Source organism: Pongo pygmaeus, chromosome 6, assembly GCF_028885625.2.
Source record: "Pongo pygmaeus isolate AG05252 chromosome 6, NHGRI_mPonPyg2-v2.0_pri, whole genome shotgun sequence".
Lineage (NCBI taxonomy): Eukaryota > Metazoa > Chordata > Mammalia > Primates > Hominidae > Pongo > Pongo pygmaeus.
In genome coordinates, this window is record NC_072379.2 from 11574119 (window position 1) to 11601248 (window position 27130).

General features: G+C 47.1%; 1 protein-coding gene across 2 annotated transcripts in view; it reads left to right on the plus strand.

Moving 5' to 3' along the window:
• Positions 1 to 1363: 1363 nt before the first annotated feature.
• PRKRIP1 (PRKR interacting protein 1) overlaps positions 1364 to 27130 on the plus strand; it is a 30909-nt gene continuing 5142 nt past the window's right edge. Inside the window, exons 1-6 of one of the 2 annotated variants that reach the window (XM_054496515.2) lie at positions 1364 to 1515; positions 1603 to 2166; positions 3258 to 3336; positions 5163 to 5263; positions 10195 to 10280; positions 13019 to 13083. In XM_054496515.2, the coding sequence (XP_054352490.1) occupies positions 2041 to 2166; positions 3258 to 3336; positions 5163 to 5263; positions 10195 to 10280; positions 13019 to 13083 (457 nt within the window). In that variant the 5' untranslated portion in view covers positions 1364 to 1515; positions 1603 to 2040. Of the gene's footprint in view, positions 1516 to 1543; positions 2167 to 3257; positions 3337 to 5162; positions 5264 to 10194; positions 10281 to 13018; positions 13084 to 27130 lie in introns of those variants that run through there. The other variant, XM_054496514.2, reaches the window with a different exon arrangement.

A 27130-nucleotide genomic window follows, 5' to 3' on the forward strand; every position in this document is an offset into this window, starting at 1 on the left:
TCTTGCTCTGTCACCCAGGCTGGAGTGCAGTGGCACGATCTTGGCTCACAGCAACCTCCATCTCCCAGTTTCAAGCTATTCTCCTGTCTCAGCCTCCCGAATAGCTGGGATTACAGGCACACACCACCACACCTGGCTAATTTTTGTATTTTTAATAGAGATGGGGTTTCACCATGTTGGCCATGCTGGTCTCGAATTCCTGACTTCAAGTGATCTGCCCATCTTGGCCTCCCAAAACGTTGGGATTACACGTGTGAGCCACCATGCCGAGTCTTTTTTCTTTCTCAATGTCAACTAAACAAAAAATCAGGCTTTTAAAAAATTAAGGTTAGTTTTTTGCGATCTTACTGAGGACTGTAACCAGGGGAAGTCTTTCACAGAGTTTGTTAAACTGCTCCAAAACAGAGTTTCAGCACACATTTATATATTTATATGCAGTTTATATAAAAACATTTATATACAGTTGGTGGTACCCTGCATGTGCTCAGAAGTTATATCAAGCTGGGCGTGGTGGCTCATGCCTGTAATCCCAGCACTTTGGGAGGCCCAGGCGGGCGGATCACCTGATGTCAGGAGTTCGAGACCAGCCTGGCCAACATGGTGAAACTTCATCTCTACTAAAAATACAATAATTAGCCAGGCGTGGTGGCGTGCACCTGTATTCCCAGCTACTCAGGAGACTGAAGCAGGAGGATCGCTTGAACCTGGGAGGCAGAGGCTGCAGTGAGCCGAGATTGCACCACTGTGCTCTAGCCTGGGGGACAGAGTGAGACTCTGTCTCAAAAAAAAAAAAAAAAAAAAAAAAAAAAAAAAGTTATATCTAATGTGCTCAGAAGTTACAATAGAGCAAAATTTCATCAAGGCTGTGTGTGAGGGTATATCTAGTTACAGATTACAGAGGCTTGGCTGGGCATGGTGACTCATGCCTATAATTTCAGCACTTTGGGAGGCCCAGGCGGGAGGATCGCTTGAGCCCAGGAGTTCAAGACCAGCCTGGGCACCACAGCAACACCTTGTCTCTGAAAAAATAAAAATAAAAAAATTAACTGGGCGTGGTTGCATGCGCCTGTAGTCTCAGCTACTCAGGAGGCTGAGGTGGGAGGAGTGCCTGAACCCGGGAGTTCAAGGCCGCAGTGACCTATGATCGAGCCCCTGCACTCCAGCCTGGGCAACCAAGCGAGACACTGTCTCTAAAAAAAAAAAAAAAAAAAGTTACAGAAGCATAATCATTAATCCCATCAGGAAGAGGCAGGGGCTAGGATCATTGAACTTGTCTTTTCTAAAAATGCAGTGATTCAGGCAAAAGAGGTGGAAACCTGTGTTCTCTCTCTCTTTCTCTCCCCAGCTTATTGTTCAGGGCGTTATTGGAGAGGGCTGAGCTCAGTCACCGAGTCACGGCCTTTGTGAAATCCTGCTCGCAAGCAGAATGAGCAGACATGGTTCCTTAGGTTTACTACTTTGTCTCACACTACGAGAGGGTCATTCATTGGCAGAGGTGTATTTGCGGCGGGCCAGGTATAGAGTAATTCGAGGCGGACAAAGGAGGCAGGTCCCAGTCTTCAGGGAGCTCAGTGACATGTTTGCGCTGTCTTATGTAAACAGGAGATTGTCAGAAATGGAGGAGGGGGCACTAGACCCAAGGAAGTGCCCGGACAAAGCCGGGAGGAGAGGAGAGCCGACGGGGAGGAGGTGCCGAGAGCATCAGCAGGGCTGCTTGGTGGCACGAAGACGCCCGCGGGGACTGGAGAGGTCTGCTAGGGCCAGGCTACTCAGCTACGGAGGGCCACCTCCCCTCCAGGGACGTGAGCATCTAGCTGCACTGATTTGTTGTTCAGGAACAGGAAATGAAACCCCGCAGCTTTGAACACAATAACCCACGCCAGCCTCAGGCTCATGAATATTCAGCAGGCTGCTAGCGCCTTGCAACCCCGCCTCCGTCCCCCTCTGCGGAGACTGCGTATGCGTCGCCGGCGCGCGGCTGTGTCGTCATAGTTGCGCGCCGCCGCCGCCGCCGCTCGCTGGGGAAACTGGAAGGCTGCCATGGCTAGCCCAGCCGCCTCCTCGGTGCGACCGCCGAGACCCAAAAAAGAGCCGCAGACGCTCGTCATTCCCAAGAATGCGGCGGAGGAGCAGAAGCTCAAGCTGGAGCGGCTCATGAAGAACCCGGTGAGACGAGGCCCGGGCTCCACGGCCCGTCCGAGGCCCACCCCCTTCCTCTGCAGCGCCTCTGGGTTCTCGCAGGTCCACCTTCCGCGCCTCCAAACTCAGAAACTCAGTATCCGACCCTCCAAGAGCAGTCTTTGGGGAGGAGGAGGAGGAGGAGGCTGTCCCGGAGATAGTGAACTTCCCGTCTCTCCTTGTGTGAGAGCCCAGCTTGAATCAAAGCACGGTGGAGCGGCTTCCCGTGCTCCAAGACCCCTTCTGGTTTAACTTTCTGTGAACAAAAAGCGTTAGACTGAAAAGGTAGAATTTGTGGGTTAGCAAAAGGGTATACTCTAAACAACACTAATCGTTAGAAAGACAGTGGCCGAGACGTTTGGAGCGGGTCACTCCTCTCCCGCCCACACCCCCTCTGGGCCTCGGTCCCCTCAATCATAAAAACAATTGAACGGGAACGGGAACGTCCTTTATACCTTTAACTAGAAAAGCTTGACTCTTCTTATCTAGTAGTGTTAAAGTTGGCGGTTTCTAGCTGGAAACTATGGCTCAGGTTTCTCAGTTCTGCTCTGGAAAGCGTACCCCTGGGAAGGTGTGGACTGTGTTATACCCAAGAGTACATAGAATGAAAAAAACCACGACAGAGGGAAGAACACAAAATCAGCTCTGTGTCCAAGCAGCAAAGCAGTCCTGCTTCGTTAGTCAATTAAAGTTGTTTGGTCATAAGAGATGTAACTTGGGCTGGGTGCTGTGGCCTCTGCCTGTAATCTCAGCGCTTTGGGAGGCCAGGCGGGAGGATGATCTGAGGCCAGGAAGGAGTTCAAGACCAGCCTGGGCAACATAGTGGGTCCCTGTCTCTACAAAAATAAAAAAATTTCCTGGTGTAGTGGTGCACGCCTATGAGTCCTAACTACTCTGGAGACTGAAGCGGGAGGATCACTTGAGCCCAGGAGTTCAAGGCTGCAGTGAGCTCTGATTGCACCACTTCACTCCAGCCTGAGGAACACAGCAAGAACCTGTCTCTAAAAAAAAGAGAGGGAGATATATAATTTTGTCAACAGGTTTATACTTAGAAATGCTTTCATGTTTAAATGTTGCAGGACAAAGCAGTTCCAATTCCAGAGAAAATGAGTGAATGGGCACCTCGACCTCCCCCAGAATTTGTCCGAGATGTCATGGGTAATGTCTGTGTGTGTGTGTGTGTGTGTGTGTGTGTGTAAATATAATTTTTTAAGGTAACTATAGGCTGGGCGTGGTGGCTCATGCCTGTAATCCCAGCACTTTGGGAGGCCGAGGCGGGTGGATCATGAGGTCAGGAGATCGAGGCCATCCTGGCTAACACCGTGAAACCCTGTCTCTACTAAAAATACACAGAAAAAATTAGCCGGCATGGTGGCAGGCATCTGTAGTCCCAGCTACTTGGGAGGCTGAGGCAGGAGAATGGCGTGAACCCGGGAGGCGGAGCTTGCAGTGAGCCGAGATGGCGCCGCTGCACTCCAGCCTGGGCAACAGCGCAAGACTCCGTCTCAAAGAAAAAAAAAACGGTAGCTATAAAAACCCTGTAGTTAGTATTTGTTAAATCCCTGATGAGGGGAAATATGTGTTCACATGTTCGTGTTTTGCTTTTACAATGATGGGGATATAGTTGCTTTTACTTGTTTTTCATTTGACGTCGGTAAATTTAGCTTAAGGGCTGTAGTTGCTTATGGTTTGGCACTATAGAATTTTCTCCTACAGTATTGCGGGTTTTTTTGTTTTTGTTTTTGTTTTTCTTTTGGAGACAGAGTCTCACTCTGTCACCCAGGCTGGAGTGCAGTGACACAATCTCGGCTCACTGCAACCTCCGCCTCCCGGGTTCAAGCGATTCTCCTGCCTTAGCCTCCTGAGTAGCTGGGACTACAGGCCCGTGCCACCATGCCTGGCTGATTGTTTTATTTTTAGTAGAGACTGGGTTTCACTATGTTGGCCAGGCTGGTCTTGAACTCCTGACCTCAGGTGATCTGCCCGCCTCAGCCTCCCAAAGTGCTAGGATTACAGCTGTGAGCCACAGTGCCTGGCCATCTCCTGCATTATTCTTAATAATGCATTGTGGGGTTTTTTGTAAATAAAAATAGTGTTACTATTTTGTTGGATCATAAATTAACATATCTACAGGCTTACCATGGAGATAGTGCGGGTTTAGTTCCAGGCAACCTAGTTAAAGTGAATGTCGCAATAAAGGGAATCATATAAATTCTTTAGTTTCCCACTGTACGTACAAGTTTTCTTTATAATGTACTATAGTTTAATGTGCAGTAGCATTATGTCTTTAAAAAGCAACGTAGGCCAGGCACGGTGGCTCATGCCTGTAATCCCAGCACTTTGGGAGGCTCGAGTTCAAGACCAGCCTGGGCAACATAAGAAAACCTCATCTCTACTAAAAATGTAAAAATTAGCCAGGCATAGTGGTGCACACCTGTGGTCCCAGCTACTTGGGAGGCTGAGGCAGGAGGATCGCTTGAGCCCAGGAGGTTGAGGCTCCAATGAGCTGTGATTGTGCCACTGCACTCCATCTTGGGTGACAGAGCAAGATCCTGTCTCAAAAAAAAAAAAAAGCTGAAGAAAAAACACTTTTACAAAAATATGATTTTTCTACATATACTACTTTGTAAGCACCTTTATTTCATTTAATGTATCATGGATGTCTTTTCAACTCACTAGAAATCTAGCATGTCAAATGTGAAATCATGGAGGAGGTGAGAAAGTCACTTAACCACAGTCTGCCCCTCCTGATACTGCATTTGAGTGGGATTTTTAGTGACTTCACATTCAACATTCATAGAACAAATAATTCACGACATCTACAATATGCCAGGTACTGGGCCAGTTCTGGATACAGTGGGGAGAAAGGAAGGCATGGTCGCTTCCACAACTTCCACTTTTTGTTTCTTTAGTCCCCTTCGATTAAGGGTCACCTGTGTTGGTAACTGAATTTCATCTAGAACTGTGGACTGTTCTGGCTACAGGTTCAAGTGCTGGGGCCGGCAGTGGAGAGTTCCACGTGTACAGACATCTGCGCCGGAGAGAATACCAGCGACAGGACTACATGGATGCCATGGCTGAGAAGGTCAGTGAGCCAGAAGGCTGGCTGAGGCCCCATGTTTGGGCAGTGTGCATGGACTCTCTTTAGAAAAAAGCATTTGAGGAGGCTGGGCATGGTGGCTCACGCCTGTAATCCCAGCACTTTGGAAGGCCGAGGCAGGGGATCACCTGAGGTCAGGAGTTTGAGACCAGCCTGACCAACATGGAGAAACTCTGTCTCTACTAAAAATACAAAATTAGCCAGGTGCATGCTTGTAATCCCAGCTACTCGGGAGGCTGAGGCAGGAGAATCTCTTGAACCCAAGAGACGGAGGTTGCAGTGAGCCAAGATCGTGCCATTGCACTCCAGCCTGGGCACCAAGAGCGAAACTCCATCTCAAAAAAAAAAAAAGAGAAAAGAAAAGAAAAAAGCGTTTGAGGAAGAATAGATACTGCTGGTTGTGGCTGGTGTGAGGTCTGCCTTCTATGGACAGCACGAAATGCAGAGTCTCAAAAATACAAAACCCCATCTCTACTAAAAATACAAAAATTAGCTGGGCATGGTGGTGGGCAACTGTAGTCCCAGCTACTTGGGAGGCTGAGCCTGGAGAATCGCTGGAACCTGGGAGGCGGAGGTTGCAGTGAGCCTAGATTGCACCATTGCATTCCAGCCTGGGCGACAGAGTGAGACTCCGTCTCAAAAAAAGGAAAAAAAAAAAGACACCAAGCAATAATCATAAAATATTGTAATATTTAGCCATAAAAAGGAACAAACTACTGCTCTGTACAACAACTGGGATGATTCTTTAAACATGCTGAGTGAAAGAAGCCTTGCACAAAAGAGATCATATTGTGTAATTCCATTTATATGACGTTTTAGAGCAGGTACAATTAGTATGTGTGAGGAAAAAAACTGGTTGTCTGGTTGGGGTCACGGTTGACTGGGAAAGACATATGAGGGGACTTTCTGGGGTGATCAAACTGTACACTCGAGATCTGGGCATTTGGTTCTGTGTAGATATTAACTTTATTATTTTGAGATGGAGTTTTGCTCTTGTTGCCCAGGCTGAGTGCAGTGGCGTGATCTTGGCTCACTGCAACCTCTACCTCCCGGGTTCAAGTGGTTCTCCTGCCTCAGCTTCCTGAGTAGCTGGGACTAGAGGCACGACCCACCAGTCCTGGCTAATTTTTTGTATTTTTAGTAGAGATGGGGTTTCAGTATGTTGGCCAGGCTGGTCTTGAACTCCTGACCTCAAGTGATCCACCTGCCTCGGCCTCCCAAAGTGCTGGGATTACAGGCGTGAGCCACCGTGCCCGGCCAGCTATTACTTTAAAAGGAAAAAGAAAAGCATACACAAATATGAAACCCTGTTTAATAATGTGCGTGCTCGAATGTTCAAGAATGGAACGTCCTGATGTCTGCAGCTTACTTTGAAATGCACCAAAACAAACAAAAAAATGATGAATTGATGGAGGAATAGAGGTATGAGTAGAGCTCTGGAAGGGAGGAATTATAATTTTCCCCATTTTATAGATGAGGAAAATGAGGCTTGGAAACAGGACTGCTGGGAAGACATAATACAATGCATACCAGTAGAGGTATGGATAGATCGATAGGTATGTGATAAAGAAAATCCAGCACAACAGGAATTGTTGAGTGAAAGGGGAGTGGATATATCGGCTGTATAATTCTTTTAACTTTTCTGTTGGAAATTTTCAAAATAAAACATTAGGGAAAATTTAAACCTAAGAGACAGCCAGGATACAGAAGAAAATATGTAAGAATTTATTGGAATGGCCAAAATTGAGTTAGAAAAAATTCTGCTTTTGGGGGCCAGCCGTGGTGGCTCATGCCTGTAATCGCAGCACTTTGGGAGGCCAAGGTGGGTGGATCACTTGAGGTCAGGATTTTGAGACCAGCCTGGCCAACATGGTGAGACCCCATCTCTACTAAAAATACAAAATTAGCCAGGCGTGGTGGCACACGCCTGTAATCACAGCTACTCGGGAGGCTGAGGCAGGAGAATCACTTGAACCCAGGAGTTGGAGGTTGTGGTAAGCTGAGATCACGCCATTACACTCCAGCCTGACCAACAAGAGCAAAACTCTGTCTCAAAAAAAAACAAAAACAAAAATTAACCAGGCGCAGTGGTGCACACCTGTAATCCCAGCTACTCGGGAGGCTGAGGCAGGAGAATCACTTGAACCTGGGAGACGGAAGTTGCAGTGAGCTGAGATTGTGCCACTGCACTCCAGCCTGGGCGACAGAATGAGACTCCTTGTGAAAAAGAAGAAGAAAAAAATCCTGCTCTGGGCGCAGGATGGGGTCATTGTTGTGCTGGCTGTCAACTGATACTTGCTTGTCCTGTAGTTTTTCCTGGCCCCTGGGTGTTGGTGGTTCTTCTTGTTCCTGCCGTCTTCTGTTGGTAACAGTCTCAATCCTAGTGAGAAGTATTAGACGGTTTTTGTCACAAAACTCTACCAGGTCACTGCAGTGGGTTTGCCTGTCAAAAATAGTGCTCTGTGTATAGAAACCATCAAGCTGGGTGCGGTGGCTCACGCCTATAATCCCAGCACTTTGGGATGCCAAGGTGGGAGGATCACTTGAGCCCAGGAGTTTGAACCCAGGCAACGTGGCAAGACCCCATCTCTACAAAGAATGCAAAGACTAGCCAGATGTGGTGGCAGCCGCCTGTAGTCCCAGCTGCTTGGGAGGCTGAGGCAGGAGGATCGCTTGAGCCTGGACTGTCAAGGCTGCAGTGAGCTGTGATCACGCCACTGTACTCTAGCCTGAGTTAGTGAGCAAGACCCTGTCTCAAAAAGAAAGAAAGAGGGTGGGGGGTGGAGGGAGGGAGGGAGAGAAAGGAAAAGAAACTACTATCAGAAACACTTTATAAACTATTTTAGAGGGGAGGACATAGAGCAGGTTGCTGTCTCAAACACTGTAAATTCATCTGAAGTTTTTACATATTTATTCAAGACTCAGAGAAAATACAGAAAAATGTTTCACAAACCTTGGCCTCTATGCAAATGCAAAGATTCTTATTTTGGATGGCAAAAGACAGTCTCTGAGATTTAAAAAAAAAGGAAAGAGCATCCTCGTTTTTTAGTGACAGATCACCTCCATCAGAGCCCAGTCCCACTCACCCCTGCTTGAGACATTGCCTCTGCCAGGTACGGCAGCCAGCTGGGGCTCTGTTTAGTTCACTTGCTGGTAAATTCGGCTTCTTCAGCAGCACAGAGTAAGACATTCACAGCTCAGCTTTTTTTTTTTTTCTGAGACAAGAGTCGCGCTCTGTCACCCATGCTGGAGTGTGATCTTGGCTTGCTGTAGCCTCTGCCTCCTGGGTTCAAGCAATTCTAGTGTCTCAGCCTCCCGAGTACCTGGGATTACAGGTGCCTGCCACCAGGCCTGGCTAATTTTTGTATTTTTAGTAGAGACAGGGTTTCACCATGTTGCCCACACTGGTCTCGAACTCTGGACCTCAGGTGATCTGCCCACCTCAGCTTCCAGTGTGCTGGGATTACAGGCGTGAGCCACCGCACCTGGCCTTCACAGCTCAGCTTCTAAGCAAATCAAATCTTTTAGATTTAAGTCATTTGCTTTTTGGTTGTCCAGAAAGTTGATTAATTAAAGTTGATTTCCTTCCTGAAGGAATATTTTCTGCCCTCAGAGAGAGGGCTTGTTTGGTTTGGTTTCTGTGCCACTGTAAGCAGATGCGTACAGCCCTGGCAGTGCAGACCAGCAGAGGTGTTGAAGGCACCTCTTCCTCCTTTGCCGGCTCCTTATTTTTTGCTCCATTGACCTTTATGGCAGTGACTGGAAGAAACAAGAGATGACACTTTGAATCAGTAGATGTCTTTGTAGTTTACAGGTGGTTTTCTATTTTTTTTTTGAGACAGTCTCCCTCTGCCGCCTAGACTGGTATGCAGTGGCGCGATTTCCGGTCACTGCAACCTCTGCCTCCTGGGTTCAAGTGATTCTCCTGCCTCAGCCTCCTGAGTATCAGCCTCCCAAAGTACTGGGATTACAGGCATGAGCCATTGTGCCGAAACCCTTATTTCATTATTGTTCCTAACAGCTCTGGGAGAGAGGAATTACAATTTTCCCCATTTTATAGATGAGTAGACTGAGGCTTGGAGACAGAACTGCTGAGAAGAAGTAATGCAGTACTTACAAATATCTGTGTGGGTGTGGGTGTGTGCTTAGTAGCAGGTCATGGCAGCAGATGGCATGCGTTACGCTGCGTTAGAATCAGTCATTTGGTGGCTGGGCACAGTGGCCTGTAATCTCAGCACTTTGGGAGGCTGAGGTGGGAGGATCCTTTGAGGCCAGGAGTTTAAAACCAGCCTGGACAACATAGCCAGAGCTGTCTCTACAAAATAAACATAAGAATTAGCCAAATGTAATGGCATGCACCCATAGTGCCAAGTACTCAGGAGACTGAGACAGGACGATCTATCAAGCCCAGGAGTTCAAGATTGTAGTGAGCTGTTGTGCCACTGCACTCCAGCCTAGGCAACAGAGTAAGACCTTGTCTCAAAACAAAAACAAAAAAACTCAGCCATTTGGTAACTATGGTTGGGCTTAGGGCTTGAAAATGCCATGGTTCTGACCCTCCAGCCATTCCTTCTAATGAGCTGTGGGCAGTGTCGGAGGCCCCAGCTGAGCAGACGGTGAGCGCTGCCCTCAGAGTGTCCTCTGCACTCCCTCCTGTATTGTCTCCTATATCGTGCTGTGCATGAGTGGTGCCTCCATCAACTGAAAGAGTTACTTCGCCATCGGAGACCTATGTATTGATTACCTGCCCTGCCTCTGGGACAGCCTTTTAAAGTTAAAATGGCCCTGGGGACCCAGGTAGTGCCTCTAGCACCCCCAGTGGTGTGACTTCTAGAACTCTCCTACTTTGCCTGAGCAAAACCTCCCACAGTCTGCCCAGACCAGAGCGTGTCTAAATGATGTGGGTTTTGTTGCAGCAAAAATTGGATGCAGAGTTTCAGAAAAGACTGGAAAAGAATAAAATTGCTGCAGAGGAGCAGACCGCAAAGCGCCGGAAGAAGCGGTAAGCGGCATGGCCTAACTGTGATGACACTTAAGGGCCAGGGGTGGTGGCTGGGTGAGCTGAGTCCTTGCAGTCAGTAGTAGTTCCTCTGCGTGACCTGTAGGGGTCATGAGTGTAAAGCAATGACTTCAACTACCTAAGCAGAGAGCAAGTTCCTTATGACCCTCCAGCTGGTTACAGATTGTCCAGAGCTTGCAAGTCAGGACTTCAGTGATCACATTGATTTCTGTGTCTCCTTCAACTCTGTATTTTTTTTTTTTTTTTTTGAGACAAAGTCTCACTGTGTCCCCCAGGCTGCAGTGCAGTGGCACAATCTTGGCTCACTGCAACCTCCGCCTCTTGGGTTCAAGCAATTCTACTGCCTCAACCTCCCGAGTAGCTGGGATTACAGGTGCCCGCCACCATACCCAGCTAATTTTTGTATTTTTAGTAGAGACGAGGTTTCACCATGTTGGCCGGGCTGGTCTTGAACTCCTCACCTCAGGTGATCTGCCTGCTTTGGCCTCCCAAAGTGCTGGGATTACAGGCATGAGCCACCACACGCGGCCGCATCTGTATTTTAACAAGGTGCTGCAATCAAACTTCCCATTTAGCATGTTTCTTAAATTACGGTTTATGACTCCCTCAAGTGACTACATGGTATATAGGCTGTGTGTTTATATGTATATCTGTGTGTTTACATAAGTGGTCCCTCAACTTTTGCAGTTAGAGCTGAGCAGGATTCTAACAACAGCCCCTAAATATCTTGAAATGAAAAAGCATCTTTAGGGACCAGGCATGGTGGCTCACAGTTGTAATCTCAGCACTTCAGGAGGATCACTTGAGCCCGGGGGCTGAGGCTGCAGTGAGTTACGATCGCACCACTGCACTCCAGCCTGGGTGACAAAGTGCAACCCTGTCTCTACAATAATACAAAAAATTTTTTTTAAAAAAAAAACATCCCCGTTATTTCTGAGGTTGCTTTGCCTCAGGGTGCCCCGGGATTTGCTCTTGAATCCTAATGAAAGCAGCTGATAAGGATGGACTGGCAGAGTCATGCAAAAGTTTTGGTTGGTGCAAAAATAACTGCAGTTTTGGACCGTGAATTTTAGATCATTATAACTAGGCTGAAACCATGTTTATTGATCAACATTACAATCAACACATTTTCACCAGTGAGAAATAAGTTTATTTCTATAACGTAAAAATCCATGCTCCGGGATTTGAAGAACTCTTGGAAAGCATTTTCTGCATCCTGCCGGTTGTGGAAGTGCTTTCCCTGCAAAAAGTTGTCAAAGTGCTTGAAGAAGTGGTAGTCGGTTGGCAAGAAGTCAGGTGAATATGGTGGATGAGGCAACACATTGCAGCCCAATTTGTTCAGCCTTTGAAGCATTGGTTGTGTGACGTGTGGTCGGGCGTTGTCCTGGGGAAGAATTGGGCCCCTTCTGTTGATCAGTGCTGGCTGCAGGCGTTGGAGTTTTCAGTGTATCTCATCGATTTGCTGCACGTACTTCTCCAGTGTACTGGTTTCACCGGGATTCAGAAAGCTGTAGTGGATCAGACCAGCAGCTGACCAGCAAACAGTGGCCATGACCTGTTTTGGTGCGAGTTTGGCTTTGGGAAGTGCTTTGGAGCAGCTTCTTGGTCCAGCCACTGAGCTGGTTGTTGCAGGTGTCATGTAAAATCCACTTTTCATCACATGTCACAGTCTGATCAAGAAATGGTTCATTTTTGTTGTGTAGAGAAAGAGAAGACGACACTTCAAAATAATGATTTTTTTGATTTTCGCTCAGCTCATGAGGCACCCACTTACCGAGCTTTCTCACCTTTCCAGTTTGCTTCAAATGCTGAATGACTGTAGAATGGTCGATTCTGAGTTCCTCGGCCCCTTCTCATGTAGTTGTAAGAGGATCAGCTTCCATGATTGCTCTCAATTGGTCATTGTCCAATGACTGATGGCTGGCCACGATGCTCATCTTCAAGGCTCTCATCTCCTTTGCAAAACTTCTTGCCCCACCACTGCACTATACATTCGTTGCCAGTTCCTGGGCCAAATGCGTTGTTGATGTTGTGAGTTGTCTCCACTGCTTTACGACCCATTTTGAATTTGAATAAGAAAATCACTTGAATTTGCTTTTTGCCTAGCATCGTTTTCATAGTCTAAACATAAAATAAACAAGTAATAAGTTATTAGCAAAAAAAAAAAAAAAAAAAAGCCGATTAAAATGATGTATAACATAATCACATCTATTTAAGAATATATTGGCTGGGCGTGGTGGCTCACACCTGTAATCCCAGCACTTTGGGAGGCCAAGGTGGGCGGATCACAAGGTCAGGAGATCGAGACCATCCTGGCTAACACAGAGAAACCCCGTCTCTATTGAAAATACAAAAAATTAGCTGGGCGTGGTGGTGGGTGCCTGTAGTCCCAGCTACTCGGGAGGCCGAGGCAGGAGAATGGTGTGAACCCAGGAGACAGAGCTTGCAGTGAGCCGAGATCGCGCCACTGCACTCCAGCCTGGGTGACAGAGCGAGACTCCATCTCAAAAAAAAAAAGAATATGTTCCAATATCAAACAGCAAATTCCAGCAATGCAAAAACGGCAATTACTTTTGCACTCACCTAATATTTTTCTTATTTTGTTATCGTAATGTTTGTGTTATTCCTCAGGTTTTAAAGATACCATAAGGAGGTGTTTATTTTCTAAAATATACCATAAGGTAGTTAAGGAATCAGTGTATATGGTTTTACATTTTTAGCCAGAAGTTAAAAGAGAAGAAATTACTGGCAAAGAAGATGAAACTTGAACAGAAGAAACAAGAAGGTGAGTGGTGCCCACTTTTCTTGGCTGTAGCCTCTTTCTTGCTGTTGGTCACAGTGGCTGAACTGTCAGGAAACACAGGGACGGAGAGTTTGGGCTGGATGGCTGGCCACTGAAGAAATAACAGCTTATTCATATTAGCTAGGACCCATTGAATTGCAAGTATCAGAAAACCAAACTGGCTTAAGCAAAAAGATACTGGCTCAAGTTAGGTCAAGGACAGACCTCCCTTCTGGCATGGCTGGTCAGGGAGATCAGTGACATTATTGGTTATTGACATCTCCTCCTCTGGCCTGGTGTCCTGTCCTCAGGCAGCTCACACTCCTTGTGGTTTTGAGGTGCCTGCAGCAGCTCTCGGGGCTACATCCCTCCTCGATCTTGTCCAGGAGGGAAAATTGAGAGGATGTCTCAGCTTTCCTAGCAGAAGTCTTTTTGTGTCTCTCTGGCTCTGATTGAGTCACTTGCCAGGTCAGGTAAGAATGCTTTTGGCTACAAGCAACAAAAAAGTGCCTAAACCACGAGGAGTTGGTTTTTTTTTTACAAGATGAGAAATCTGGTAGTAGGTGGCAGCGTGATGTGGCTCAGCAGTTGTGGGCTGGCTCCCCCGCACGTTCCTTGGCCTTTACCCTGAGAGTGTGAGGTGGCTCCCATGGCTTCTGGCACCATACCTGTGTTCAAAGCAAGAAGAAGGGGAGTGAGGTGGTACTTATGTGGTCTGCCTTTTTTAAATTGGAGAGCAAAAGTTTCTCCAGAAGTGCCCAGAAGACATCACGTTAAATACTAGGTCTCTTTGCCATCCCTAGCTGCCGTCAGGCTAGAGGAATAGAAAACAGAACTGTTGTAACCAACTCAAACCTATCGTGATCCAGCACTGCGAGCTGCGTACATTGCCACCCTAGCCAGATTCCAGGTCCCATTAATAAGGAAGAGTGGGGGTCAGGGTTGGCTGTTAGGTCAGCATCCCACCGTGCTGCCAATCCTGCCACCTCTGAACTCATCACAATGCTAGTGGTGCTATCCCCCATCCCTGGGAACTCATGGGCTGTGAATAAGGGAGGGGGGCCCCAGCTGGAAAGGACCAAGGTTGCTAAGAGACCAAAAAATGACACTGTCCCCCACGTGACTGAATCTATGGCTATTCCATGCTTGACTGGATCTGCTTCCTGAGTGCATGATTGTGGTTTTTGGTTTTAGGGTGAAGTCAGACTTTCATTGACATATTAAAATAGAATTGGGCTGGGCATGGTGGCCCATGCCTATAATCCCAGCTACTTGGGAGGCTGAGGCAGGAGAATCACTTGAACCCAGGAGGCTGAGGTTGCAGTGAGCCGAGATCACACCATTGCACTCCAGCCTGGGCAACAAAAGCAAAACTCCATCTCAAAAAAATAAAACAGGCCAGGCATGGTGGCTCGTGCTTGTAATCCCAGCACTTTGAGAGGCCAAGGTGAGTGGATCACCTGAGGTCAAGAGTTCGAGACCAGCCTGGCCAACATGGTGAAACCCCATCTCTACTAAAAATACAAAAATTAGCTAGGCGTGATGGCAGGCACCTGTAATCCCAGCTATTCAGGAGGCTGAGGCAGGAGAATTGCTTGAACCTGGGAGGCAGAGGTTGCAGTGAGCCGAGATTGTGCCATTGCACTCCAGCCTGGGTGACAGGAGCGAAACTCTGTCTCAAAAATAAATAAAATAAAATATGATTGGCCACTTCTAGGAACCACTTCCTTATGAGTTGTAAATGTACTGTGTGACACATCGGATATAGTTGTAGGTTGTTCCTTACCCTTTCCTAGAAGAAATTATTTTAAACTGCTGAAATGTGACTGATAGGACCTCATCTCTCAAACCACCTCATCCCTTCCCCTCCACCGCAACAGCAGATTGTGGAAGTACTTGGCCCAAGTAGGAGGATTGGGCATAAAAGCTATTCTCGCAATCTGTTAAGGGGTTATTGTAGCTTGGACCGATTATATTTGGAAATTTGAGACCAGCCTGGGCAGCATAGTAAGACCCCATCTCTACAAACAGTAAAAAATCAGCCAGGCATGGTGGTGCACACCTGTAGTCCCAGCTTTTTGGGAGGCTGGGGCAGGAGGATTGCTTGAACCCAGGAGTTCAAGACTAGTCTGGGCAACATAGTGAGACCCCATCTCTACAAAAAGTTTTAAAAATTAGTCAGGTGTGGTGGTGCACGCCTGTCGTCCTAGCTAGTCTGGAGGCTGAGGCGGGAGACTCGCCTGAGCCCAGGAGGTCAAGGCTGCAGTGAGCCATGATTGTGCCACTGCACTGCAGCCTGGGTGACAGAGCAAGATTCTGTCTAAAAATAATAATAATAATAATAATAGATCTCCTTTGCTGAGTAATTTGACCCTACCTCCTCAGGGTTTGTTGGTTTTGCTGCTTATCATTGTCATTGTTGCTATTTGTGTGTTTAGTGACTTTCCTAACAAATTCTGTAAAACCTGTATTCTTTGTTGTGTTTGGACTCTGAAGTCTCTGCTCGGTCAGCTTAGTTGGTCAGTGGAAGATGACAGATTTCCTTGAATGTCTTGAACCACCGCATCTCCCAGTCTTTGCCAAGGAGCTCTGTGTGTGTGTTGGAATGTGCCTCCAACCCCCTGGCAGGCAGTCTGCAATTTGCTGTAGCTTTTACTTCCTGCTTGCACAGAGCCTCCAGGGCAGCAGAGGTGAGCGGTCGGGGCCTTGGCTGTCTTTCTTGGGCATGTGCACTGCTCTGGTGGCCCTCTAGAGTCCCAGCTTTTCCTTTTCAGCTTTTTGGTCAGTTTCTTGTTTGTGTCCATCGTTACTGCTGTCTTGGTTGGTGGGATGTTAAACAGTTGTCACTGATGGTTTTTGACAAACGCCCAGAGGAAAAAGCTGTTCATGTTGAGTGAGCTCACCTCAATACTGAGTCAGATCAACTAAAGACAGGCCTTGCAGGTAGACGTTTCCAGGGAACTGCCAGACAGGTCAACTAGGGCCAGTACCCTGGGAATGGAACTTCCAACAGCTCCCAACCCAGTCAGCCTCCTCCCATTTTTACAGCTACTGTGGCAGGGGGGCTCTTGGTTTTCAAGACTCCCTCAGATCTGGGGAGAGGGAGATGGGAAATTAAAACCCACAGAGCTCATGCTCTTAGTGAGGTTCAGGCATTTGAACAGCTTGAGGAGCATTTCCAGAGTTCTGAAAAAATTGATTTTTAGGATTTTTGCCAGTGTTCTGTTACCTTTATGGAGGAGCAGATTTTTGGAGACCCTTACTCTGCCATTCATCCCTTTAGATTTTAACTTTCAAACAGCACTGCATTTGAAGTATGTTTCCTGTATGTCAAATGTTTGGGTCATGTTTTTTAATTCCTTCTGACAGTCTGTCTCTTTCGTGATATGTTTGGATTCAAGGGTACCATTTAATTTGTTTTTTGTTTTCATTTTTGTGTTTTTGAAGCAAGGTCTCCCCTTGTCACCCAGGCTGGAGTGCAGCAGTGCAATCACGGCTCACAGCAGCCTCGAACTCCTGGTGGGTTCAGGCAATCCTGCTAGCTCAGCCTCTTGAGTAGCTGGGACTACAGGTGTGTACCACCATGCCTGGCTAATGTGTTATTTTTTTATAGAGATGGGGTCTCACTATGTTGTCCAGGCTTGTCTTGAACTCCTGGGGTCAAGTGATCCTCCCACTTCAGCCTCCCGGGTAGCTGAGACCACAGACCTGTGCCACCACACTCAGGTAATTTTTGTGTTTTTATAGAAACTAGGTTTCACTATGTTTTGAACTCTTAAGCTCAAGTGGCCCTCCTGCCTTGGCCTCCCAAAGTACTGAGATTTCAGGCATGGGCCACCATGTGAAGCTGTCGTGGTTTTTCTCTGGCTGCTTGGTGTTTTTTTTCTTTTTTTTTTTTTTTGTTTTTTTAAGATGGAGTCTTGCTCTATCACCTAGGCTGGAGTGTGGTGTGCAGTCTTGGCTCACTGCAACCTCCGCCTCCTGGGTTCAAGCAATTCTCCTGCCTCAGCCTCCCTAATAACTGAGATTACAGGCACGCACCACCATGCCCAGCTAATTTTTGTGTTTTTAGTAGGGATGGGGTTTCACCATATTGGCCAGGTTGATCTCGAACTCCTCACCTCAGGTGATCCGCCCACCTCAGCCTCCCAAAGTTCTGGGATAACAGGTGTGAACCACCACACCTGACCTTAGTTCTATTTTTAATTTTTGTGTAATCACCATACTTTTCCATAGTAACTGAACCATTTTATACTCCCACCAGTGCAAAAGGGCTATAATTTCTCCACATCCTCACAACACTTGTTTTCTGTTTTTGAGGGTTTTTTGTTTTGTTTTTAGGTAACTATCTTAATGGGTGTGTAGTGGTATCTCACTATAGTATTGATTTTTGTTTCCCTAATGATTTGTGATGTTGGGCATCTTTGTTGTTGTTTTGTTTGTTTGTTTGTTTTTGAGACAGTCTCGCTCTGTCGCCCAGGCTGGAGTGCAGTGGTGTGATCTCGGCTCACTGTAACCCCTGCCTCCACCATGCCCGGCTAATTTTTGTATTTTTAGTAGAGATGGTGTTTCACCATGTTGGCCAGACTAGTCTCAAACTCCACCCACCTCGGCCTCCCAAAGTGCTGGGATTACAGACATGAGCCACCACGCCCAGCCAGCACCTGAACATATTAAAAAATGGTTAATACCCCATGACTGTACATGCTTTGTACCAAATGGGAAGAATAGAGTGTTCTAAGGATAACCGTCATGAAAGTGGTTTGGGCTTGGACTCATTGGCTCACATCTGTAATCCTAACATTTTGGTAGGCCGAGGTGGGACGATCACTTGAGCCCAGGAGTTTGAGACCAGCCTGGTCAACAAAATGAGACCCCATCCCTACAAAATATTTAAAAATAAGCAAGGTGTGGTGGTGCACACCTGTAGTCCTGGCTTCTTGGAAAGCTGAGGTGGGAGGATGGCTTGAGCCCAGGTGGCTGAGGCGGCAGTGAGCTGTGATTGCACCACTGCACTCCAGCCTGGGTGGCAGAGCAAGAGCCTGTCTCAAAAAAGAAGTGGTTCGTATGCCATTTATCTCACCTTCTCAGTTTCCTTCTTTATTTTTCATTTTGTGAGAGTAAGCAAGCTTTTCCAGTTATCCGGTGGAAAGAAATGGGAGTAATGTGGTAATACCGAGTTGCGCCCCAAGGTGGCTTTGGTGCTTCATGGGTCCTGGATGGACTCAGAGGCACAGATCACTCAAGCTACTTTGGCTCTTCTCCTAAAAAGCAGGAGGGGCAGCTGGCTGGGTGTTCTGTTGTTGGAGAGGACATCTCACCGCTTGTTTTCTGTGCTGATCCAGTAGCTCGGGGAAGACTCCCAGCAGTGTGGGACTTGTGTCTGAATGACAGCATAGGATGACATTAAGCCAATGTGGATTATTCTGAAGCCTTGAACTCCCCAGATGATGTATTCCCACACCACTGTTACTTATCCTAACATAGGCCTGCCCGTCAAAGAAATCCAGGGCGCCCTTAGGGGATTTGTTACTAGGCACATCTAGAGCAGAGCTTCTCCATAGTTGCACTACTGATGCTTCAGGCTGGAAAATGCTGTGTCATGAGGGGCTGTGTCTTGGTCACTGCAGGGTGTCTCACGGCGTCCTAGTGTCTACCCCTGCTGAGGCCAGGAGCACCCACCTTCCCCCAGTCATCAGCAATTGGAAGTCTTCAGACACTGCCAGATGCACCCTAGTGGAGGAGGACGGAATTGTTCCTGCCTGAGAGCTCCTGATCTAGGGGCAGGTATCCGGTGTCCAGAAGGCACTCAACATGTGTTTGGATCAAACTGTTTCTTTCAGAGCCAAAATCCTTCAACATAATATGCTGGAAAACTACCCACATCCTTTGTGTCTTTGGAGAAAAGAGATACTCTATGATCATTTTAGAAATTTTTAAAATATGCAGAAAAGAACATCATCAAAAATAAAAGTTGGCTGGGCACAGTGGCTCATGCCTGTAATCCCAGCACTTTGGGAAGCTGAGGCTGGAGGATCATTTGAGGCCAGGAATTTGAGACCAGTGTGGGCAACATAGCAAGACCTTGTCTGTATTTTGTAAATAAATATAAGTTATCTGTAACCTGTACTAAAAATGACTTTAACACTTTAATATAATTTCTTTGATTTCAGTTTTTTCATATATAAGCCTTATTTCTATAAATGCCATATTTATAGATGTCCTGATTTTATCACGTAACATTGTATCACAAGTGTTTTCCCAAGTCTGTACTTACAAGGATTTTTTTCTAATCCATCTGTTAAAAACAAAGTGTGTGCTTCAGTTGCAGTCAGTGGCATTTTACCCAGTATGCCTGTAGCCTGTGAATAAAATTTCAGATTCCTGGATCTTAAAATATTACATAAACAGTAGTAGAAGAGTACTGGAAGGAGGGCCGGGCGCGGTGGCTCACACCTGTAGTCATAGCCCTTTGGGAGGGCGAGGCGGACAGATCACCTGAGGTCAGGAGTTCAAGACCAGCCCAGCCAACATGGTGAAACCCTGTCTCTACTAAAATACAAAAATTAGCCGGGCATGATGGCGCGTACCTGTAATCCCAGCTACTCGGGAGGCTGAGACGGGAGAATCACTTGAACCTAGGAGACGGTGATTGCGGTGAGCTGAGATTGCGCCACTGCACTCCAGCCTGGGCGGCCAAGTGAGATTCTGTCTCAAAAAAAGAAAGAAAAAAAAAGAGTAGGGGAAGGAAATTATGGAGAAAGCTCAAATATCATCACCCAAATTGATCACCTTTTTCTCTATTCATTTTCTGTGAGTCTCCATGTGCACATCATTTGTGTGTAGCTAGAATTATAGGAAGTTTTCCATTTTGCTTATTTTATTTAACATTATACACATATTGCTTAATGAAGCAATTCCTTCATAATTTTTTCAGTGACTGGTAATATCCAGCAGTTGACATGCCATAATACACCTAATCTTTCTCCTTTTATGAAACAGTAGATTGATTCCAGTACTTGTCTTCTGTGAATATCCTGTGTCTTTCTCCCTTCCCCCTTTCTGGGGTGATAGATTAAGATAAATTTCTAACCCAGGCATGGTGGCTTACACCTGTAATCTCAGCACTTTGGGAGGCCAAGGCAGGCGAATTACTTGAGCCCAGGAGTTGGGAAACCAGCCTGAGCAACATGGTAAAACCCTATCTCTACACAAAGTAAAAAAATTAGCCATGTGTGGTGGCACATGCCTGTATTCCCAGCTACAAGGGAGGCTGAGGCAGGAGGATCACCTGACCTTGGGGAAGTTGAGGCTGCAGTGAGCTGTGATCATGCCACTGCACTCTAGCCTGGGTGACAGAGAGAGACCCTGTCTCAAAAAGGAAAAAAATAATAAAGATAAATTTCTAACCATGGGAATTACTATATCACACAGTATAAAAAGAACTCCTGGCTCTGGAAGTACATTGCAGGTTACTTTCCAAAGGGATAGCCCCAGTTTTTGCCGTTGACGGTGTGTGTAACAGGGTACACTCTCACCATATCCTTAACATTTTACTCTTCCTCCACATGGGTAAGAATGGGGCACATGAAAGCCACTCAAGGTCTTACTGGGGATTGAGTAAAAAGCCTTACAGAAATACAGTGCAGACCTGCAAGACCGTGGAGGCAGTCCCACTCTCTTGCCATTCCACCCACCACACACCCACCTGTGTACAGCCTCCAAAGCTTTTTTTTTTTTTTGAGACAGTCTTGCTCCATCACTCAAGTTGGAGTGCAGTGGCGCCAGCTCAGCTCACTGCAACTTCTGCCTCCCAGGTTCAAGAGATTCTCCCACTTCAGCCTCCCAAGTAGCTGGGATTACAGGCACCCGCCACCACACCAGCTAATTTTTGTATTTTTAGTAGAGATGGGGTTTCGCCATGTTGGCCAGGCTGGTCTCGAACTCCTGATCTCAGGTGATTCACCCGCGTTGGCCTCCCAAAGCGCCGGGATTACAGGCGTGAGCCACCACGCCCAGCCCCAAAGCTATTTTATAAAATGTACATTGGATTGTCAATCATTCTTCTGTCTTTATAACAATACCCAAGATCATGGAATGCTTGTTACGTACCCCTAGTTCTAAATGCTTTGCTTGTATTAACTAACAATCCTCACAGCAGCCCTGTGAGGTAGTCAGTGGTGCTGTTATCCCCATTTTACAAATGACAGACCTTAGGCACCGTGCGGTGATGGTGCCCGCAAAGCTGCAGAGGATGTGGGCAGCAGGCCAGGATGTGATCCCAGGCACCCACACCCGCCCATGAGGCAATGCTGCGTGAAACCCTGTCAGCAGCCCCAGTGTTCCTGGCCCTCACGGTCTGGCCCCTTCTGGTCTCCACCATGCTGGTCTGTCCACTCCCTTCCACATGCCCCCAGCTCTCTGTCCTCCAGCCTCACTGCATGTGCTTAGGCTGCCTGTACTCTCTTCACGCCGCCTGACTTCTCATCTGACTGGAGAAGCTCTCTTCACCTTCAGCTTCCTCTTACAATGCTTTCTGTTTCTGTGTAAAGCCTCTCCTCACCTTCCTCCGGCGCCCGGCCCTAGAAGTCGCCTTTCCTGCCAGCCTGCCCCATGGGGTTGTGTGGGGTTGTGTGTGCCCTTGGCTGCAAGCCCTGCCAGATCAGATAAGGTGCTTGTCCATTCAGCTATAATGTCAGTTCCATCTTTTTCAAAATAAGCCTCATTTTAAAATGACTTTAGATTTATAGAAAGATTGCAAAGATAGTACAGAGCGTTCTCATATATCCAGTCTCCCCATTGTTTAACTTCCTAAATTAACCTGGTACATTGGTGACAATGTGTGAACCCACATCGATACACTTGTTAGCTAAAGTCCATACCTTATTCCAGCTGCCTTAGTTTTTACCTGCTGCCCTTTTCTTGCTCCAGAATCCAATCCAGGGCACCGCATCACATTGTGTTATCACCCATTCTTCGGCTCCTGTTGGCTGTGACAGTTTCTCAGACTTTCTGTGGGTCCAGTGCTCTATAAAATGGCCCTCAGTTGGGATTGGTCAGATTTTCTCATGATTTGACTGGGGTAGTTTGTTTTGGGGATGAGGACTACAGAGGGAAAGCACCCTTCTCACCACACATCAGGGCGGTGTACTGCCAATGTGGCCATCAGGTTTTGTGGCGTGTTTTTTTTTTTTTGGTTTTTGGTTTTTGGTTTTTTTTTTTTGGAGACAGGGTCTCTCTCTGTTGGCCAGGCTGGAGTACAGTGGGACCATCTCGCCTCACTGTAGCCTTGAACTTCTGGGCTCAAGTGATCCTCCTTCCTCAGTCTCCTGAGTAGCTGCAACTACAGATGCGCACCTCCACACCCTGCTAATTTTGGTGTTTTGTTTATTTGTTGAGATGGAGTCTCGCTCTGTTGCCCAGGCTGGAGTGCAGTGGCGCGATCTCGGCTCACTGCAACCTCCGCCTCTTGGGTTCACGCCATTCTCCTGCCTCAGCCTCCTGAGTAGCTGGGACTACAGGTGCCCACCACCACGCCCAGCTAATTTTTTGTATTTTTAGTAGAGACGGGGTTTCACCACGTTAGCCAGGATGGTCTCGATCTCCTGACCTCGTGATCCGCCTGCCTTGGCCTCCCAAAGTCCTAGGATTACGTGTGTGAGCCACCACACCCAGCTAATTTTGGTATTTTTTCTGGAGACGGGGTCTCACTGTGTTGCCCAGGCTGGTGCCATCACTGTTGATGTTTACCTTGATCACATGGCTGAGGTAGTGTGGTCAGGTTTCTCCCCCATACGTTTACTCTCTTTTCCCCTTCCTGTACGTTACTCTGTAGAAGAAAGTCATTGTGTGTAGCCCACACGTAGGGAGTGTGGGGCTGTGTTCCTCCTCCCTGACAGTGGAGAATCTACATGTGTCATTGAAGTCATTCTGCACGCTAGGGTTATTTCTTCTTTCCATGTATTTATCATTATTTAATCATTTCCATCTATCAGGATGAGCTTGTGGATATTTATTTTGTACTTGATAGTCCATTATTACTGTATTTGTTTTACTACTCATAGTATTCCCAGCTTTGGCCATGGGGAGCTCTTTCAGTTGGCTCCTGTGTTCCATTGACAAAGTCCCATCATTGTGGGTACTTTTTTTTTTTTTTTTTTTGAGACAAGGTCTCTGTTACCTAGGCTGGAGTGCAGTGGCACCATCATAGCTCACTGCAGCCTCAAACTCTGGGCTCATACAATCCTCTCACCTCAGCTTCCTGAGTAGCTGGGCCCACGGGCGTGCACCACCATGCCCGGCTAAGTTTTAAAATTTTTTTGTAGAGACAAGGGTCTTGCTATATGGCCCAGGCTGGTCTCAAACTCCTGGGCTCAAGCAGTCCTCCTGCCTCAGCCTCCCAAAGTACTGGAATTATAGGCATGAACCGCCACACTTGGCTTCCTTACTTCCTGGTACTATAGGATATTCCAGACTCGTGTCTTGTGTTTCCTGCCCTGGACCTGGGATCAGCCATTTGTCCAAGAAGTCCTGGCTGCTGCTTTCTTCTTCTTCTTTTTTTTTTTTTTTTTTTAAGACAGAGTTTCACTCTTTGTTGCCCAGGCTGGAGTGCAATGGAGCGATCTCAGCTCACTGCAACCTCCGCCTCCTGGGTTCAAGCAGTTCTCCTGCCTCAGCCTCCTGAGTAGCTGGGATTATAGGCACGTGCCACCACACTCAGCTAATTTTTATATTTTTAGTAGAGACAGGGTTTCACCATGTTGGCCAGGCTGGTCTCAAACTCCTAGCCTCAAACAGTCCACCTGCCTCGGCCTCCCAAAGTGCTGGGATTATAGGCGTGAGCCACCATGCCTGGCCCCTGGCTGCTTTTACTAGAGAAATGGTATTAAAACCCAAGGTCTGCAGACTAGGCATGTTCTGTGCTACAGGATAGTTGCTTTTAGGCTCTCTCAGCTGACAGAGCCAGGAAATTTACCTGTGTACTCCACCAGTATATATGTACATATCTGTCAATACTAATACCCATAACTATCCTCATCCATATTACACTAACCTGAGTTCATACTGATGTCTCCAAGTCCAGCCCAGTATGACATGGCTCATTCTAGCCTTCTCTCCTTGTTTCTCTGTCACCTCTCACTCCAATAGTGAGTATCTTTGCTACCACCATCCACTAGCCATTTGCTTAATTGCTCAATTCCAGCATACATGGATAATGGTTTCAGAATTGTTTACCGTTACCCTGGGGGAAGCATCATTATCAACTAGAGGACATTGCTATGTGCAGTCCCTTCAGCCTTACAGCTTACAGAGGCCACTCGTTTCAAGAATTATTTAGATCAGCACTTTCTTTGTTTATAATGTTTAAAAAAAATTTGAGACGATGTTACATTTTATCACCCAGGCTAGTCTTGAACTCCTGGGCTTAAGCGATCCTCCGGCCTCAACCTCCCAAAGCCTGGGATTACAGGCGTGAGCCACCACACCTGGCTGATCAGCACTTTTCCCCACACTCCCTTCACAGAGGTCATTTGGTACATTTATGATACGTTTGGATTCATGTGTCACCTTCTACGTTCCATCCTGGGACCCCAACTTCCTAAATGACTTTTAAAATTAGCATAATTCAGCCAGGCACAGTGGCTCATGCCTGTAATCCCAGCACTTTGGGAGGCTGAGGTGGGCGGATCACTTGCGGTCAGGAGTTTAAGACCAGCCTGGCCAACATGGTGAAACCCCATCTCTACTAAAAACACAGAAATTAGCCAGGTGCTGTGGCGGGCACCTGTAATCCCAGCTACTCAGTAGGCTGAGGCAGGAAAATCACTTGAACCCTGGAGGTGGAGGTTGCCGTGAGCCAAGATCACACCACTGCAGTCCAGCCTGGGTGACAGAATGAGACTCCGTCTAAAAAAAAAATAATAATAATAATTAAGTTTTAATTACTTGTGCTGTAAGGTTCTGTGGATTTTGTCAAATGCATAGTACCATGTATCCACCACTGCCATATCATACAGAAGAATTCCACTGCCCTAAAATAATTCCGTGTTTCCCCTGTTCAGCCTCCTTCCCACCCCCAGCCCCTGGCAGCCCCTGACCTGTTTACTGGCTCTGTGGTGCTGCCTTCTCCACACTGTCAGAGTCGGAATTAAAGCGTATACAGCCTTTCCAGATCGGCTTCTTTTCCTTACCAGAACGTGGCTTAATGCCCCATTCCTTTGGCCAAATAGTTTTCCACCGTCAAGATAGACCACGGTTCACCCACTGAAGGACAGCATGGTTGCATCCAAGTTTTGGTGATTATGGATAAAGCTGCAACAAACATTTGTGTGCTAGTGTGTGTGTGTGTGTGTGTGTGTGTGTGTGTTTGAGATGGAGTCTCTCTGTCGCCCAGGCTGGAGTGCATTGGCGCAATCTCAGGTCACTGCAACCTCTGCCCTCTGGGTTCACGGGTTCAAGCAATTCTCTTGCCTCAGCCTTCAGAGAAGCTGAGCCAGGCATCTGCCACCGCGCCTGGCTAATTTTTGTATTTTTAGTGGAGACGGGTTTTCGCCATGTTGGCCAGGCTGGTCTCGAACTCCTGACCTCAAGTGATCTGCCCGCCTCGGCCTCCCAAAGTGCTGGGATTACAGGCATGAGCCACCGTGCCCGGCCTTGTGTGCTAGTTTTTGTGTGCACATAAGTTTCATATCAACTGAGTAGTACATCTGCAGGAACATGATTGCTGGGTTGTATGATAGGATTAATCTTGTTAACTTTGTAAGAAACTGCCAAACTGTCTTGCAAAGTGGCTATTCCGTGCTGTGCTCCCACCAGCAATGATAGTTTCTTACCTCACATCCTTCTCAGCACTTGGTATTGTCCGTTTTTGAATTTGAGCCATCCTAATATATGTGTTGTGCTTTTTGTTTTGATTTGTGACAGTATCTTTTTAATTCTTATATCACCAACATGAAGCATAGTAACTAACAGGAAATAGCCACTTGATGATTTCTTACTGTTATATATTTGTTATGTTGAAGGAATGAACTGGGGTAATTTTGTCAAATTGCCAAATGACTTGACTGTGCTCCCGGTTTCTGAGTTTCTCCTCCCTGAGAGTGATACTCTTAGACCCTGACAGTGGGTCTTCCACACACACAAAATCCCTTGTGTTGACCATTAGTGAGATACAGGTTGAGCATCCCAAACCCAAAAATCCAAACTCGAAAATGCTGCCAAATTCAGAGCTTTTGAACACTGACATGACGCTCCAAGTAGGAATTCCACCCCTAACCTCATGCAAGAGGGCACAGTCGAAACGCAGATACACAACACAGATTATTCAGTGTCTCCCAGGGACAGAAGACCCTCCCAGCCTCCTTTAGCTGCAATACAACCTTTCCACATACACCCAGATTTTTCCCCCACACAGGCACACCTACACAGGGTAAGAAAATGGCGCCTCTCCAGACCACACACACACCAGCGGCAGGTTCCCCACAATGCCCCACACGGCGCCCAGACCTCCATGCTTACTCAACAGTTTCTTTGCTTGTTCTCTGCTTTGTTATGTAAAGATACTGTTGAAAACGTGAAAAAGGCCTGCAGATCCCCTGTGGGTAACAGTGATAAGAAAAGGAGGAAGCATTTGTGTTTTTCTGTAGCCCAGAAAGCCAAGAATGACTGCCACGCATGACCTGAAGAAGCAGAAAGATAAAAGGTTGAAACACCAAAAGCCATGAACAGAAGTTGGTGAAAAATTGAAAAATGAGGCCGGGCACAGTGGCTCATGTCTGTAATCCCAGCACTTTGGGAGGCCAATGAGGGAGGATCACTTGAGCCTAGGAGTTCAAGACCAGCCTGGGCAACATGGTTGAGACCTCGTCTCTACAAAAAAATACAAAAATTAGCCAGGTGTGGTGGCACACACCCATAGTCTCAGCTACTCAGGAGGCTACAGTGAACCGTGATCACACCACTGCACTCCAGCCCAGGTGACAGAGTGGAAACCCTGTCTCAAAAAAAAAGGCCGCGTGTGGTGGCTCATGCCTGTAATCCCAGCACTTTG